Below are 18,229 nucleotides of genomic sequence, written 5' to 3'. Positions count from 1 at the left end.
ATTGGAGAACATCATGCTAAGCACTTTCTACATATAGAAATCATTGACCATGGCCCTGTAGCATAATAGCTAGAACACAGTTCTGAGTAGATTACCTGGCCCCACCAAGCAGGCAAGAGAATGAATATGTAAAAAGAGAACTTAAAACAGCATCTAGTGTGCAGTCGATACATGCTATTTGTTGTTATTCTCTTCATTGTTTTTACCATCATGAGTATTACTGAAGGTTCCATGAGGCCTGTGCTGTGAACAGGTATTACTATATACATCGTGTAGAAACAGTAGAAGGTTAAGTAGCCTGGCCAAGGACACTGAAAAGGGAGAAGCACAGCTTGACTTGAGTCTAGGTCTGTTGACTGCTATATTACCTTGCTATTCAGCCACAACCTGGCAATTGCAAGCTCTGGAGACTCAGAACTTCCTGCCCACCCCTAATCAAGGGAACCAAGTCAAAGCCCTGTGTACATGCTCATCTTGTTCTCTACACTCAGAAGTCTCTTTTGCCCATCTGACCAGCCAACTTCAGCATTCAAAACCCCATCTTGAAGCCTACTCTGACATTTATCCCATTTTATAATCCCCAGTCCCCAAAAAGCTAATGTCTTTCTCTCCACATGTTTCCTGGGCATTTTATCTGCCATGCCACTACTTTCTTTTGCTCACATTTCACTAGAAATATTTGTGAGGATGTCTCTATCCCCTTTGATATTTTGGGTTTCTTGTGGCCTTTCCATTTCTAAATCCCTGGTGCTAAGCATGGTGCTTGGCACATAGTTGTTAATCGATATTTGTTTCATTAAATATAAGAAATCAATAACTATATGCACAATATGGTGACCAGCTTACCCCAGTTTGCCTGGAGCTTTTCTGTTTTTAAAACAGAAAGCTCTGTGTCTCCTAGTCCTAGGTGAACTGGAACAGCTTGTTCCCCTAAAGTATACACTTGTACACATATAGATACACAGATACCTATTACAGGAATAGGCTCAGGCAAACCTGAGGCCTGACCCTCATAGGGGGATGGTTCATATGGGAAAATGACTTTCCATTCACCCACTTTGCACTCAGGACTATGCTGGGGTTGTTAATGGTAATTTCCCCCTGGCAGGCAGGCAGGCAGGCAGGCAGGCACTGGCTAGAGTCTCCAGGGCAGCTAGAAACGGCCAGAAAGGTATAAATCTCCCTGAAGAGGATGGCACAGGTGAGCTGGTGGCTGCTTCTGCTGGGATTCTGCGGCCCAGTGAGGTGAGATCAGCAGGAACTGGATGAGCAGGAAAGCCTTGCCCTGTGAGCTGTCCCCACCAGTGGGGTCGTTTGCCAGTTTCCATTCATCATGTCATTAACTCCTCGAAAACAGCCCTTCACCAGTGCAATTCTACTCACCATTCTGTTGCTGTTCTAACGACTTCTCAGCTTTGGAATTTTTCCCACGAGGGATGTCACTTTTGTTCATCCGTGTTCCACTGACTTGATTCTCAGCTTCTCCAGACATCTTTTTCTCAGATTTGCCAGATGCGCCTTCTTCAGCCTGGCTTCTGGCTTCCATTTCCTTTTGCTGCTCCTCTGCGGCCAGGCGAGCCTTTTCCTCTGCTTCCTTCTTGGCCTTCTCCTCTGCATCCATGGCAAGTTGGGAAAGGCACAGAAAAGAGAAAAGGAGGTAATGCCATTAGGAGAATGACCTGTTTTAATACGCAAAGAGGATCTAAGGTGTTTACTGAGTGGGCACATTTTTGCTTAATTCATCAGATTGGCATGTATACTTAGGAAACCAGTAAAATAGGTTCATGATGATGTCATTCTGAAAATAGTCAGTTAGAGGAGGGGTTGGGGAGAAAATAATAAGGATAATAATTAATAAACCAATATTGTAATGATATTATTAATATCACCATTATTAATAGCTCCTATTGAATGTGTTCTCTCTGCCAGGTATTATGCTGAGTGTTTTTTGGGGATTATTTACTTTCATACTCAAAACAACCTTACAGCAGCTACTATTACTGTGACTCAATTTGACAAATGTGGAAATCAAGGCTGAGAGACATCATAAAACTTTCCCACAGCCACAGTAAAAACTGCAGCTTCCTATGGGCTTGCTTAAGACCTAGAGTTTAAATACAAACAATTGATTACAAAACAAAACAAAATGGGAAAATATCTGACACTACAGCAATTGAAGACAAACACACTGAGGACACTGTGAATTTAAAACAAGGAAATTGAGCCTTATGAAAAAATCACGGTCTTCAAACTGTCCACAAGGTGAGAGGTAGCCTTTAGTTTGGCCAGGTACCTGGTCTGTGTCTTTCCTTTTAATGAAAAAATGCTAGCATTACTTCCAATCCAGTTGATTATAAAAGGGCTTGGCCCTGTGCTTACTCAAAACTACAGCAGAATTGCATAGGTTAAGTATTTATGAAAATATTGGTTCACCCATCCAACTCATATTTATTGAGCAGTTGTAGTGTTAAGCACTGTTTTAGGTATGAGGAATACAGCAGCAAGAAAGTCAATTTATAAATAAGAGATCATAATTAAGTAAACAAATGACTAAGATACTTGCATGTTGTAAAAAGTGCTTTGCAGAAAACCAAAGCAGAGTAATATGCTGGAATACAATCAGCATAGGGGAGGGAGATTGCATTAGACAAGGAGGTGGAGAAGGAAGGCCTCCTTGACAAGGTGACATTTAACCAAGTCCTAAATGTTGAAGAGCTGGCCGTGCAATAATCTGGACAAACAGTATCTCAGCCAGAGGAACTAGAAAATGCAAAGGCCATGAGGTAGAAATGAGCTTGGTATGCTCAAAGAACATTGAGTATGGTTAAAGTAAATTTGACAAGGGCTTAGTGACAGATGGTGTGGTCAAATGACCAAGGACAAGCAGGGTTCAGATCATGCAGGGCTTTGCAGGCAATGAGGTGGCATTGCATTGTAGAGAATATCCTACACAGAAGACACTTAACAGAGCCCAATTCTCCCAAGGTTCTAGAGACTCATCCCCTGTAGCACTTAATTCACTCCAAAGGTCTTCCAGCCTGTGCCATAAACTTTCATTGGGAAAATCATTATTACATTTTTCTCCAGATGTGTTTTAAAATGCTCCACACATCATTATCAGGTGTTTTCTTTATTTCCTTTGTGTTAGCCTTGGTCCTGGAAAAAAGCTAATGCTCATAAATAATCTATTTGTTTTTAATCTAATGGACACCAGAGTGACTATGCATCTATCATGTTTCCCTTTGTTTTAGCTGCTAAAGAGCTCAAAGTCCAAATTTGGTCCAGGTTCACATGATCATGAGGCTTTATGACATGTGTTTTGTGGAAGTCTATGATATCTGGTTTAGTCTATTTCTCCTGCCTTTATATTTGCTTACCTAAGATGTCTTCCTTAATATATCATGTTTTCATTCATTGATCCATCCATCCATCCATCCATCCATTCATCCATCCATCCATCCACCCATCCATCCAAACCAATGCCCTAGCCTCATCCCCAAACAAATTAAATAAGATTCTGGAGAAGGAAGGGCAATAATAGGATAGTTTGAATGTTTTCCAGGTGATTTAAACATGCAGAATTGAGAAGCACTGATTTAAATGTTAAATGTTTGCCATTCAGTATTTCATGACATTCTACTCCCCAAAAGAATATATTTGTAATTTACATTGAAAAGGTAAGGAAAGATTTCACAAATAACTTAATTATGTACATGTAAAGTATGTCTTCTGGCCTTTATAGAAAGGTACAACTACAGAGTGAAAATGCTCTTGCAGAAGAAGATGGTGAGATGGCATTCTCAGTAGGATGCAGGACCACAGAAGGTCTCCTGGAATATTCACTCAGGCTTTATCTCATCCTTCTTCAGTGACTGAGGATGGGGTTTAAATGTCATCTTTGCAGGTTCCAAGATGGCCAATAGGAACAGCTCCAGTCTGCAGCTCCCAGTGTGAGCAATGCAGAAGATGGGTGATTTCTACATTTCCAACTGAGGTACCAGGTTCATCTCACTGGGGCTTGTCAGACAGTGGGTGCAGTCCACAGAGCAGGGCAGGGCATTGCCACACCCAGGAAGCACAAGGGGTTGGGGAATTCCCTTTCCCAGCAAAGGGAAGCCGTAACAGACGGTACCTGGAAAATGGGGTCACTCCCACCCTAATACTGCACTTTTCCAACTGCCTTAGCAAACGGCACACCAGGAGATTATATCCCTTGCCTGGCTCAGTGGGTCCCACACCCATGGAACTTCGCTCACTGTAGCACAGCAGTCTGAGATCAAACTGCAAGGCAGAGTGAGGCTGGGGGAGGGGTGTCCGCCATTGCTGAGGCTTGAGTAGGTAAACAAAGCAACCAGGAAGCTCGAATTGGGTGGAGCCCACCACAGCTCAAGGAGGCCTGCCTGCCTTTGTAGACTCCACCTGCGGGGGCAGGGCATAGCTGAATAAAAGGCAGCAGAAACTTCTGCAGACTTAAACGTTTCTGTCTGACAGCTTTGAAGAGAGCAATGGTTCTCTTCTGCATGGAGTTTGAGACCTGAGAACGGACAGACTGCCTCCTCAGGTGGGTCCCTGGCCCCTGAGTAGCCTAACTGGGAGACATCCCCCACAGGGGCCGACTGACACCTCATATGGCTGGTGTCCCTCTGAGATGAAGCTTCCAGAGGAAGGATCAGGCAGCAACATTTGCTCTTCTGCAATAGTTGCTGTTCTGCAGCCTCCGCTGGTGATACCCAGCAAACAGGGTCTGGAGTGGACCTTCTGCAAACTCCAACAGACCTGCAGCTGAGGGTCCTGACTGTTAGAAGGAAAACTAACAAACAGAAAGGACATTGACACCAAAACCCCATCTGTACATCCCCATTATCAAAGACCAAAGGTAGATAAAACCACAAAGATGGATAGAAACCAGAGAAGAAAAGATGAAAATTCTAAAAATTAGAGCGCCTCTTCTCCTTCAAAGGAAAGCAGCTCCTTGCCAGCAACAGAACAAAGCTGGACGGAGAATGACTTTGACGATTTGAGAGAAGAAGGCTTCAGACGATCAGTAATAACAAACTTCTTCGAGCTAAAGGAGGATGTTCGAACCCATTGCAAAGAAGCTAAAAACCTTAAAAAAAAGATTAAACAAATGGCTAACTAGAATAAACAGTGTAGAGAAGTCCTTAAATGACCTGATGGAGCTGAAAAATATGGCATGAGAACTATGTGAAAAATATGGCTACTGAGAACAAGCTTCAGTAGCTGATTTGATCAAGTGGAAGAAAGGGTATCAGTGATTGAAGATCAAATGAATGAAATTAAGTGAGAAGAGAAATTTAGAGAAAAAAGACTAAAAAGAAACGAGCAAAGCTTCCAAGAAATATGGGACTATGTGAAAAGACCAAATCTACGTCTGCTTGGTGTACTTGAAAGTGATGGGGAGAATGGAACCAAATTGGAAAACACTATTCAGTATATTATCCAGGAGAACTTCCCCAACCTAGCGAGGTAGGCCGACATTCAAATTCAGGAAATACAGAGAACGCCATAAAGATACTCTTCGAGAAGAGCAACCTCAAGACACATAATTGTCAGATTCACCAAAGTTGAAATGAAGGAAAAAATGTTAAGGGCAGCCAGAGAGAAAGATTGGGTTACCCACAAAGGGAAGCCCATTAGACTAACAGCGGATCTCTTGGCAGAAACTTTACAAGCTGGAAGAGAGTGGGGCCAATATTCAACATTCTTAAAGAAAACAATTTTCAACCCAGAATTTCATATCCAGCCAAACTAAGCTTCATAAGTGAAGGAGAAATAAAATCCTTTACAGACAAGCAAATGCTTAGAGATTTTGTTACCACCAGACCTGCCTTAAAAGAGCTCCTGAAGGAACCACTAAACATGGAAAGGAACAACCAGTACCAGCCACTGCAAAAACATGCCAAATTATAAAGACCATCAATGCTAGGAAGAAACTGCATCAACTAACGAGCAAAATAACCAGCTAACATCATAATGACAGGATCAAATTCACACATAAAAATATTAACCTTAAATGTAAATAGGATAAATGCTCCAATTAAAAGACACAGACTGGTAAACTGGATAAAGAGTCAAGACCCATCAATGTGTTGTATTCAGGAGACCCATCTCATGTGCAGAGACACACATAGGTCAAAATAAAGGGATGGAGGAAGATCTACCAAGCAAATGGAAAACAAAAAAGAGCAGGGGTTGCAATCCTAGTCCCTGATAAAACAGACTTTAAACCAACAAAGATCAAAAGAGACAAAGAAGGCCATTACGTAATGGTAAAGGGATCAATTCAACAGGAAGAGTTAACTATACTAAATATATATGCACCCAATACAGGAGCACCCAGATTCATAAAGCAAGTCCTTAGAGACCTACAAAGAGACTTAGACTCCCACACAATAATAATGGGAGACTTTAACACCCCACTGTCAATATTAGACAGATCAATGAGACAGAAAGTTAACAAGGATATCCAGGAATTGAACTCAGCTCTGCACCAAGTGGACCTAATAGACATCTACAGAACTCTCCACCCCAAATCAACAGAATATACATTCTTCTCAGCACCACATCGCACTTATTCCAAAATTGGCCACATAGTTGGAAGTAAAGCACTCCTCAGCAAATGTAAAAGAACAGAAATTATAACAAACTGTCTCTCAGACCACAGTGCAATCAAACTAGAACTCAGGATTAAGAAACTCACTCAAAACCACTCAACTACATGGAAACTGAACAACCTGCTCCTGAATGACTACTGGGTATGTAACGAAATGAAGGCAGAAACAAAGATGTTTTTTGAAACCAATGAGAACAAAGATACAACATACCAGAATCTCTGGGACACATTTAAAGCAGTGTGTAAAGGGAAACTTATAGCACTAAATGCCCACAAGAGAAAGCAGGAAAGATCTAAAATTGACACGCTAACATCACAATTAAAAGAACTAGAGAAGCAAGAGCAAACACATTCAAAAGCTAACAGAAGGCAAGAAATAACTAAGATAAGACCAGAACTGAAGAAGATAGAGACACAAAAAAACCCTTCAAAAAAATCAGTGAATCGGCCGGGCGCCGTGGCTCACGCCTGTAATCCCAGCACTTTGGGAGGCCATGGCAGGCGGATCACGAGGTCAGGAGATCGAGACCATCCTGGCTAACACGGTGAAACCCTGTCTCTACCAAAAATACAAAAAAAGTTAGCTGGGCGTGGTGGCGGGTGCCTGTAGTCCCAGCTATTTGGGAAGCTGAGGTATACCGGAGAACGGTGTGAACCCGGGATGCAGAGCTTGCAGTGAGCCGAGATGGGGCCACTGCACTGCAGCCTGGGTGACAGAGCAAGACTCCGTCTCAAAAAAAAAAAAAAAAAAGAAAGAAAGAAAGAAAAAATCAATGGATCCAGAAGCTGGTTTATATATATACATTAAAAAGGAGCTGAGAACAGCTATTTTGTACACACTCATAGATTCCAATCACAGGATGTACACAGAGAATTCGCTTTTCAGGTCTTAGATTTAGCATCTGCTAGGCTTCTTGACTAGTCGAAAGCAAGAGGTGTGAGGTTCAATTCTGTTTCCTTTGGCTTCCCATGTCAGACTGTCTGCAGTGTTGGGACTTGTGATAAAAAACAACCAAGAGTAAGCAGTTAAGAGTTAAGGCAGAGCAGAACCCTCAAGATCCATACATTTGCTTCCTCCCAGTGGAGAGCCAGTTCTACCCACAATGCATGTCTGCACAGTTTTGGGGAAATACACTGATTTCTTTATTTGTCTTCCTGAATAATGATACTATAGGGTCTCAGTTAAAAATCACATTGGGCTGATTATCCCTTGATATAATTTTCTGAAATGCCTACAACCAGAGAAGGAGAGAGAAAAAAACAGAAAAGAGAGAGAAACTGACCAGAAAACCCAAAATACTATATGAATTTTGACTAGTTCAAACCTCAGTTCTATACAAGAATAAAAGAAAGGTGCTTCTAGACATTTAAGAACTTAGAAGGTGTTCCTGCTTCCTGGAAATTTTAGTGAAAGAAGTGCTCCAGCTGACAGAAAACTTCATTCAACATTAAAAACTCAAAAATGAGAAAAATATGTAAATGAATAATTCTTTATATATTGTAAATCACAATATTCAGTATCAGAATAAAATACTCAAAACAGAAAGAGAAAGGCCAAATACAAGACAATATTATATTATGATCCCAATTTATGGGCAAAATTTTTACTTATACATATTTACAGAAAAGCAAATTAAAAAGAATTACATCAGAATTTTAATAATAGTTATATGTGTCTAGAGAAGTAATGAGCAATTTTCATTTTCTTTTATATATGTATTTTATATTTCAGCATTTGTAACCTAAACACATTAGTGTTACACCAGAAAATAAGTGTTAAAAAAAGTACTAAATACTGAATGGAAATTAATCAATACTGATCAGACTTGAAAATTGTTATGTCCATACATCTTTGGTTGGGAATAGTGATTTTTAACTCTAAGGGCTATAAAAATATTTATTTAATCTTTCCTAATAATTATCAGTTCTTGCCTACCTAGTTTTGTAAATCAGGTTGGTTAACAAAACCAAGACCCATTTCCAGTGCATTTATTAACAATACATGTTCAAGTGCCCCATGGAGGACAGCCTTTCTTGAAATCAGGGTCATCTGGAAAAAAAGAGCAACAAACAAAACAGCCACCACCAACAGAAAACAGATGCAAACTAGATTTCTTATTAGCACCAGTCAACCAGTCAACAGCATTACTGAGCTGCTAAGAATGTTATAAAATATTAGTTATAAGTTGGTATTTTCACCACCACCTTAACTTTGTATTGAAATCTCTAATCTTCTTTTCCAATTTGCATAAATAACAGCTACTACTTAGGTACCAACCTTGCAGGCTCCTTTCTCAGTGATTTATAGGTATTATTTCTATTCACCTCAATTCTGTGATGTACATTATCATCCCCAAAGTGAGCCTCAAAGAACCTATCTGAATTTGCCAACAACAACAACAAAAACCCTTGCAAGTCAAGACTCAATTCTCTTTCCCCTTCCCTGCTAATTGAAATGTGCCCTGACAACCAAATTATTCTCCCACAAAATATCCATAACACCAGGCTCTGTGCCTTTGCCCAAGTCCTTTCTTCTTGTTCCCATTTCTAAATACAACCTCATTCAGGTCTTAATCCCAGAAGTCCTGCCACATGATGTCTTCCCAAACGCCCAAGCAGGGCTACAGACAAATTCTTTGTGCTTCCAAAATAGTTCAAACATACAGTATCTCTAACCCCATACCTAATGCATTTAAAAATTATTAGCTGTTTGTTTATCTGTTCTTTTTAAAGGGCCAGTTTTCTCCTGAAACTGTCAAATGCTTCCCTAGGTGATTAGTTTCTGAAGGTAATTTTAGTAAGCCAGATAATTGCAAACAAATTATTTTGAAGTACCTCTTTAAATTGCATGTTGTCAGAAATTGAATTTTCAAGTGTAATGAATGTAATTGATTATAAGAGAGTGTTTCTTTGCAGATGATGCAGTAGCTGCCATCGCTGTTTGCAATACCTGCCAACAGGGAGGATTCGAATGTTTAAAGCATTTGAATGGACTAGGAGAGGATGCACTTAAAATATGGAAGAGGTGTTGGCTCCCTCCACAGTTCAGGGTGCAACATCTGTCCTGAAATGATAAGGGTTCAATTATGCCCTAAAAGTGCCATAAATATAAACCCTTTGCCTCACCTGAAATGAGCAGCCACTTGAATGGAATTTTATGGACAAGTCACAAAATTGGACAGAATTTTGTGGACAAGCCTTTGAATAACTCCAACAGTGAGGCTGCTTCTTTCCTACACTAGAAAAGGAACCCCCACCTCCCACCCTGATGTACAGGAACCAACACTGCTAGAACATGTTCTTACCCACTGTCCCTACCCTTCTCACCCAGTATACTGACAATGGGAGGGTAAAAATGTGAGATGTTGTGTTTGGGGAGAGGACGATGTGTTTTTGTCTGATGTGAAGGCCTAGGGCTTAGGCTGGTGGTGCTGGTGGCAACTTTAGGGCTTTGACCGAACTTCCATTCTTCCTTTGAATGAAACTATATAGTAATGTCTCTTTCCCTACCCTGTCACAAGACTGTGAGCTTTGAGGGCAAGGATGTCTGTTACTCATCTCTGTACCCTGGGTACCCGGCACAGCCTGGCACACAGTAGGCATGCAATAGATGTTAGCAAAAACTGACTCTTGTTGAGGGCTCACCTCCAGGAAGCTCAGTTCCCTCACTGGGCTCCCAGAGCCACCCATGTATTTGTCCTTACCTTAAATCAGGCATCACAGTGTCAGACCCCTTATCTCAGGTTTGTGCTACCTGTGCACGAGGGCCTCTCTCCCTAATATGATCATGTAGAATGTACCCATCATGGAGGACATGCTCAGTAGTCATAAATGCACACATGAACAAAGGAATTTAAGCTTCCCACATCATACAAATTTCCACCCTTTTCTGCTGACAGTACCAAGGGCCACAATTTTTAGTTTTGATGATGTCTACTTCAGGGAATTTCTGTTTATCAACAATTTACCATCATCTTAGAAGATCATATATATGGTTTGAGCAATGAGTGAAGGGAAACTGAGAATATGAAAGGAATATAGAAATGCATGTAAGAAAATTAAAGCTCCTTATATCCCAACATAATGGCCAAGGCAAGGTGGCTATTAGCAGGTCTTTACTTAGGTAAAAGAAGAAATAAAAGCCTCACAGTTGTGCCACATGATATCAAGTGAAAACGACAAGATGGTTTAGCAGAAATCAAGAAATAATAACACCCATCTCCTGTAGAGTCTTCATACCAGAAAAAGGAGTTTAGTGCCACAGCATAAAGGGCATCATGTCAGGAGGCTTGCAGGTCTGCTGCATTTTATCATGCATTGATTGGTAGATATTATGAAGATCAAAAGATGGTAGATTCTAACATTCAGCAATTTGAATCTGCATCCTGAGCAACTGTGCTTTATTTGTAGCACACAAAACTCAGGGAAGACAACCTTGTTTTACAACTGGGTGCTGAATTGGCTTGGACAGGTCTGTGGCATGTTACCTTTGGGTACCTTGGCCCTCCATCTCTCCCGATTGATGTGCACCACCTCGGTCCAAGTAGCTTTAAAGCTCTTATAGTCAATGGGAATGACAGAACTGTTGATTGGGGCACTTCCCTCCGAACCAGAGCTCTTGACACCTGATCGCTTGGCATCTGATGAGCTGATGCTATTCAAACTGGAAAACAAAAAAATCATACCAAAGAAGAGAGTTAGTGTTTGGAAAATGTCTGCCAATGAACTAGCCCAGGGAGGAGTGGTTAGCACTCATCAAGTTATTGCTGTGAAATTTCTGGGTCCTGAGGTTTATAATTATTCTATTTTCCACATATGACAGGTGGAAAATTCTGAATTTTCAGCAGGAAAAATATCAACATTGCAGTCTCAAGAGTCTCTATATTCTTCATATTTCTTCCTTGCTATTTGGCCTCTTCTCTTTCCCCAATAACCAGAACCCCCTCATGTGAATTTTCTCTGCTCTATTCTCTGAAACTGACTAATTTGAACTGGGACATCCACTTAATTCTGCAGTTCACCCATCTGCTTCCACACTGACCACTTTTCCAAGTTACCTAGCAACTTGCTCCTCTTTCTTTCCAGCTCTACCATTCCCCTGCAAGGGTCTTTCTGATCCCAGTATACCAAAATCCAGGGGAAGTGATAATTTCCTTAAATCGCCGGAAGAAGATGGAAATGTGGACAGCATGGAGATAGTGAGAGACTAGGTCATGCAAAAGACCTTATGGGTAACTTTGTAAATATTAGAAAGTACCATCTTTCTGGAAAATCTCAAAGAAGTAATACTGCTACCAAGTGGTTAAAGCAATGACTGGTAGGAACACAAATTCATGATGGACTAGATAAGCAGAATATATTTCAGTCACTGCCTGAAGAGCTGTGGGGCCATGGGGACTCTGCCAGGGGCTCTGTCCTCCTTGTTAGCAAACTTAAGAGGGTCTATCCATCTGGAGCATCCCTGGGGTCCCCCTGTCTTTCTTTACTTCTTTCCCTGCTCTTTGCTTCTCCTTTTCCTATTCATTCCATTTCTCTTCTTCCTCCTTTATGACAAAGCCCAATGTTTTACATGAACAAGGAGATTAATAGTAGTAGTAATAGTAGTAGTATATCTAATAAAGACTTTATTGTAGCTAGCACTTCCTCTGTTCTAGACCCTGTTGTAAGGTTTAACATAGATTAAATATCTTATTTAATCTTCCCAGCCACCTCTGAGTATTATAATCCACGTTTTCTCAGATGGGGGAAGTGGGACAATTTGCCTGCGATTGCACAGCTAGTAAGTGATGAGGTCAGGAGTTTTTAACTCTGGCATTCTAACTCTAGAGCCTGTACTCTTTACTGATCTACCCTTGATATAATGATGCGGTGGTAGAAGGTGATTTCAAGCTTTCGATTCTTTTTCTCCACTTCATTCTTTGTGCAAACCTTGAAATGAATGTCAGTTTCATTTCTTTGTAAGTACTCTCGAGGAGTGGTAATGTCTTTGTGGAGTATTACATGAGCAAGGATTGTCTGGGCACAGCAGGTAAACATGCACCAAATGGGGTGGTGGAGGGGCAGCACCAGGTTCCTGCTGGTCATGATTTAGACCTTGGGCACCTCTTAACAGTTTAGCTTAGAGAGTACGGATAATACAATGTCAACTCCTCTGAGAAAAGGAAAGAGGCAGACAAATTTTTATGAGAAGGAGCTAAGGCAAATGTCATTATGACATACCATCCCCATTCCCAGCAAAAGAAGAATTCTATCCTCAAGGACAGGCCAACCTCACCCCCAGCCCTCAGGCTTCCTCACTGACCTTGAACGTCTCTGTCCTGTCCCACCAGTTTGAGAGGTTTCATCAATTAATGGACTCACAATCTTCTCGGTCATGTCCGTAAGCACAGTGAAGGTGGGTTCCACGATGAAATCAATGAAACCTGAAGGGAAACGGCAATGCTTCAGAGGAACCACATATTACCTTGGGCCTTTCCATACTTTCCAGAAGAAACTGATCTAGAAGCTCCAGATCAGATTACAAGAGAATGGGTTGATCTTATTCACTTTATATATTCCTTGATTTGAATATTACATGTCGGTTTCATTTCTCCTACATAACTTCCTATGACTTTTCAGGATACAGTTCAATAAAGTACCTATGAAATACTCAACACCCACTACAGAACAAGCACTGTGATAGGAACTCTGTAAAAGACTAAGACCGAACAACACGACCTGCCTGAAGTTGTGACACTTGAGCTGAGCCCTTAAGAATGGGTGGAGAGGAAGATGTGGCTATTCACTCTGGGCAGTGGGAATGGAAAAAGCCAAGTGACAGAGATGGGAGGGTGTAAGATGTGTCTGGGGACTGACTAGGGAGTAGGGATTCTTTTGGATTTGTGGAAGGAAAACTTGGGAAGGCAAGTTATTGACAGCTCTAGGAAGGGAGGCTTCTAAGTATTCAGATAGAGGGTTGGGACTTAAGTGGACACGGGAGGCTCCTGGAGATGTTTGAGCAGCATTGTCATAAGAGTTTTTAAATGTTCTTTGGAAAGTTAATCTGGCAAGATAATAATGAAGAAAGCAGGAAGGGAGAAGGATGAGAAAATCATTTAGAAGCTATTGCAATTGCTCAAAAAAAAAGATAAAGAAGGCTGGAACCAGTGCCACTATAAAGTGGAAATGCAAAGCAGGCACAGATACCCGTACAGCAGGAGGTGGTACTGCCTCTGTATGGGATCTGCCAAAGACACTCCAACAACAAAGCAGGGAAAACAGAAAATGGAAAGAGAATGTGGCCAAGAAATGACAATGGGCTTTGGTTCATATATGCTGGACTTTGAGGTACAGGGGGCGCATCTAGATGGGAGGGGGCAAACAGAGTTGGAAGAAACAGAATTGGAAAGTGAAAGAGAGCTCAGACCTAGAACTATACCTTTGTGAGATCACCATGCTAGAGAGATGGCTGAAGTTGGGCTACAGAGATTGTCCTAACAGCTCAGACACCCAAATATTCTGTGACAATCAGGAGAAAAACTAGGAGCTGAAGCTAGTGGGGACGGTGGTAATTCCCTACACAGCCACATGAAAACTGGAAGGAAACTAAATATCAACCAGAGGAAATGCCCATTCTCCTTTGAAGGTCGTATCTGGAAATGTATGAATGCATATTTAGTTTTTACAATGGCCCAGGTAGAAGTAAAGCTGGCATTAATGCTGAGCATAAAGGATGTTAAAAGTCCTACAATGTAATTGACAAAACAAGAACTGTCTCAACCAAATATCAATAGTGTCCTGACTGACAAGGAAACAGTGATAGCCAAATGTGTATTATGGCTAATATAGTGTTGTAATTGTATATGTGTAGTATGTATTGTGTATTACGATTAATTATAGTGTAGTTTTAAGCTGAAACTAAAGTATTTGATGACACTACTTTTGCCTTTTTTTTTCCCTGACAAACTAAGCTCAACATGTCCAAACCAGAACTAACTCATAAGATTCCCCACAACCTTTGTAAATGGAACCATAGTCCAACCACTTAATCTAGAGTTCTGCCTTTATCTCAGCTTTGCATTCAGTCAAATCCTTGACACCTTATGTGCCACCTCTCTTCTGGAGAGGCTCTGTTACTACCTTAGTTCTGATATTCATCATCTCTTCTTTGTAATCCTGTAGGAGGCACCCAACTGGTTTCCTTGCCTCTAATCTTACTGAAAATCCTGCAATTAATCCTCCATGCTACTGGCAAAGAAATCTTCTAAAAACAGGGTTGGCAAACTTTATCTGTAAAGGACCAGATAGTTATTTTAGACTTTGCAGGCCATATCATCTCTATCAAAACCACTTAACTGTGCCACTGAAGTGCAAAAGCAGTCATAGACAATATGTAAATGAATGCACTTAGCTGTGTTGTAATAAAACTTTATTTACAAGAACAGGTGGTGGGCCAGATTAAGCCCACAGGCTAAAACATAAATTTATATATTTTTAACCTCACTTAAAATTCTTTAGATATGCCCTCATTTCCTACAAGAAAGTATAAACACATGCTATTATTAACACTACATAAAATCTGGGCTTGATACGTCCCTCACTACATCCTACTCCCTACCCAATGTTCTTGCCATATGGAAATGTTTAGAATTTGCTGACCATACCAGGCAGTTTTAAGTTTCCCTGCTTTGTATATGCTACATTCTCTGCCTGGAATGACCTTCTACCCACCCCTAGCTCACCTCCAACACAGATCACCATTTGCCCAAACAATGCCTACGCACTTCTTGGGACTCAACTCAAATATTACCCCTTAATAAACCTAATGGCTCACACACTCTGTTGTGTACCTTATTGTACTATGTACAAAAGTCTACCTTAGCGTTATAACATTCTAATAGATTTTTGTTTTTGTAACATTTTGCCCATCACTCAATACTGGTTTAATGTGTTTGAGAGCAAGTACCATGTATAATTTGTCTTTGTTCCTATAACATCTATTACCATGTCTAGCAGTGCCCAATATATGAAGACTCAATATATATTATTTAAAAAGCATAAGCACTCAAAACAAAAGTAGAAAAATCCATAATTCTTATTGAATTTTCTTAAATGATTTCAGACTTTTCAAAGGTGGAGATCACTGACAACGTTTAATTCAGATAGGGCACTGGTGCCCTCTCCCATAGAGGAAGATTTTTTAAATGCATATATTATGGTTATCAGCAATTCAAAAGTTATCCTTACCTAAAAAAAAAAGTGCTTTAAAGAAAAGAAAGGAAGGAAGACAGGAAAGAAGGAAGAAAACATTTTGAAAGATCCATTCATGGAAGTAGATTCAACCAGGAAACGGGGCTGTCCTGAAAATGGGGCTAGAAGCAGCATCAGTGAGTAGAAATGCCTTGGCAGCTTACAGTGCTACACGCAGAATGGAGGGATGGAGTAGAATGGGCTTCCTGCCAATGACATTTGTTATCTCCTTGGAGAGTTGGGACCCCCTCTTTCTCTTGACAGGGAATGACAGAGACACCAACAGTATCATTGTCCAATTCTCCCATGAACAGCCACATTCCAGGGAGAAGAATGGACAGAGTGGTTCCATAAATCCAATCAGGCAGAGCCATGAGCACAACACGGCAGAATGGAGCCAGTTTCCCAGTCAAAGAACTGCTCAGAGCATCTGTGCTTACTTCTACAGGCTTCCTGCTTTGGTGCTTCCTTCTAACCAAAGAGCTGGCAAACACGTACCTACTTGTGACTGAGCAACCATAGTGGACTTTCGGTCACACAGAGGAGAAAAAGGTAGCCCCAGTTCTGCTTCTCTGTCACCCTGGAAAAATAAAAGGTCATAGTAAATTAAGGAACAGTAGGCTGGGTCACCCAGATTTCATTTAGAGACTTCTGCTGCCACGGAGGCCACTGGTCTTTATTTTAATTATTACAATTACATTACATAATAAGTCTTTATGGAGACTTCTTCTCTACATAAAAGACAAGAAAAGGCTGAAGCACTCTGGGATCCAATAGTTCCATCCAACTACAAAGCTCATGCTGCTATAAAGAAAGCCTCATTGGGTAGTACTATGACCTCCATGGAAAATAAGGCAACAAGAAATATGTCTTGTGGCCTGCAGCCAGCACTGCAGGCAGAATTTCTGTGTTTTCCTAAGTCATCCTGGGTCAACCTGTGGTCTTTGTCTAGCTAGTGAACTCCTCCTAGATGTGGGCAGTGTTTGAAACTAAAATTCAAACTGGACTGATTCAGACTGATCCCCCTAGTGCTACTTAAAGTCACACACACTTGGAGCAAGTGCTTCTCGGTTCTTAACCTCAGAGGTCAGTCCATAATGAAAAGTGGACCAAAAAGAGTCAGAATAAATAATTGCTTGTGTCTATGAAGTTAGACAACAATAAAACATAATTGTCTGACCAATATATTCTCAATCTTGCCAAAAAGCATCACCATAATAAGTACTATGAAAAGTCTAAATAATGATGGAGATGTTTTCTAATAACTTGGGCCTGAGGCTTAATACTTGTCATACCCCCAGAGGAAAGGAAAAAAAAATATGTCACCCTTCTTATAGTAGTGAAGCTGTGCTAATTCATTTTACTGGCTCAGGATAATAGCTACTGACTTGTGCTTGAATCTCTTTCTCCTACTAGATGTGAGATAGATCATAGGTAAGTTATTTTCTTTCCACGCATTTCAGTTTTTATCACTTGTTAAATGTGGGATAGTAATCTCTACCTCATAGGGTTATAAGGATGAAAGAGAAAAATGCATGTAAATAAATAAAATGAACTGTTGTTTCCCAACAGGTGGCTCTAATATTTAAGGTCAAGATTTGAGAAACTTTTAGTGAATTTGTTCACCTAATACATTCTGATTGTAATAAGTACTGTAAGTACTGTCAATAAATTAATTTAATAGCAAATAAAGGATAGTAACAACCTGCAACCAGGCCTGGTTCAAAACTGGATGATTCTTCCTTCTAAGGCATGCTACCGAAGAGAACAGATGTTGGCTCAATGCAGCATTAACTGAAAGGATGGAAAAGGAGTGTGTGTCTAAGGAAGTTCAACAGTGGGGTCACAATGGGACCTGGGGACATCCAAGGGTTTCAGGAATAGTCCCTAAGTGGCTCAGTTCCTTCTGCACCCTCTTCCTATATCGACACCCCAGGGGACAAATGGCTTCTTTATTTAAGTACGCTCTACCGAAAACTACTCTCTCAAGTGGCATGATAAAAATTATTTCCTCCTGAGTGATTTCTACCTAGGTGATATGTAGAAAAGGAAGTGTATTTATAACATAAATTCTAGTGATGTAGATGGTTTGGTGGGATAGTTCAGCTAAAACAAATAAAACCCTTTTTATTCCCATGTAGCAGGGATACAAATTGTTCTGTCAGTACATTTTAATGGGGAGGGTGTGAACACTCTCCATTTGACTATTAAAGTATAAACACCAATTTGGATTTCATTACGGAACAATCACCTGATAATAAATAACTCTAATTCCATGAACTTGTCCATACCCAAATATACACATAATTTACATGCTTTGTATTTAATTGAGCTGTGTAGACTCAACTAATAAAAGCTTATTTTATT

The 18,229-nt window shown here is 40.5% G+C and overlaps 1 protein-coding gene across 2 annotated transcripts; it reads right to left on the bottom strand.

Annotated features, from left to right (window-relative positions):
* LOC116274525 (calcium/calmodulin-dependent 3',5'-cyclic nucleotide phosphodiesterase 1C-like) lies at positions 1-18,229 on the bottom strand. 2 transcript variants are annotated; one of them, XR_004183244.1, is made up of 5 exons: positions 16,361-18,229; positions 12,936-13,056; positions 11,122-11,297; positions 8,571-8,684; positions 1,380-1,611 (listed from the first exon to the last, which is right to left on the bottom strand). XR_004183244.1 is itself a non-coding variant. In XM_031665347.1 (4 exons), exons 1-4 carry the CDS (start codon positions 16,380-16,382, stop codon positions 1,376-1,378), a joined length of 555 nt encoding a protein of 184 aa, XP_031521207.1. In that variant the 5' UTR covers positions 16,383-18,219; the 3' UTR covers positions 1-1,375. The 2 variants fall into 2 exon arrangements, 1 of the variants encoding a protein (XP_031521207.1); XM_031665347.1 differs by lacking the exon at positions 8,571-8,684 and having other exon boundaries at positions 1-1,611; positions 16,361-18,219.

This window comes from Papio anubis, chromosome 4 (genome assembly GCF_008728515.1).
Source record: "Papio anubis isolate 15944 chromosome 4, Panubis1.0, whole genome shotgun sequence".
In the NCBI taxonomy this organism is placed as follows: Eukaryota; Metazoa; Chordata; class Mammalia; order Primates; family Cercopithecidae; genus Papio; species Papio anubis.
This window is presented reverse-complemented; position numbering and strand designations above follow the sequence as displayed.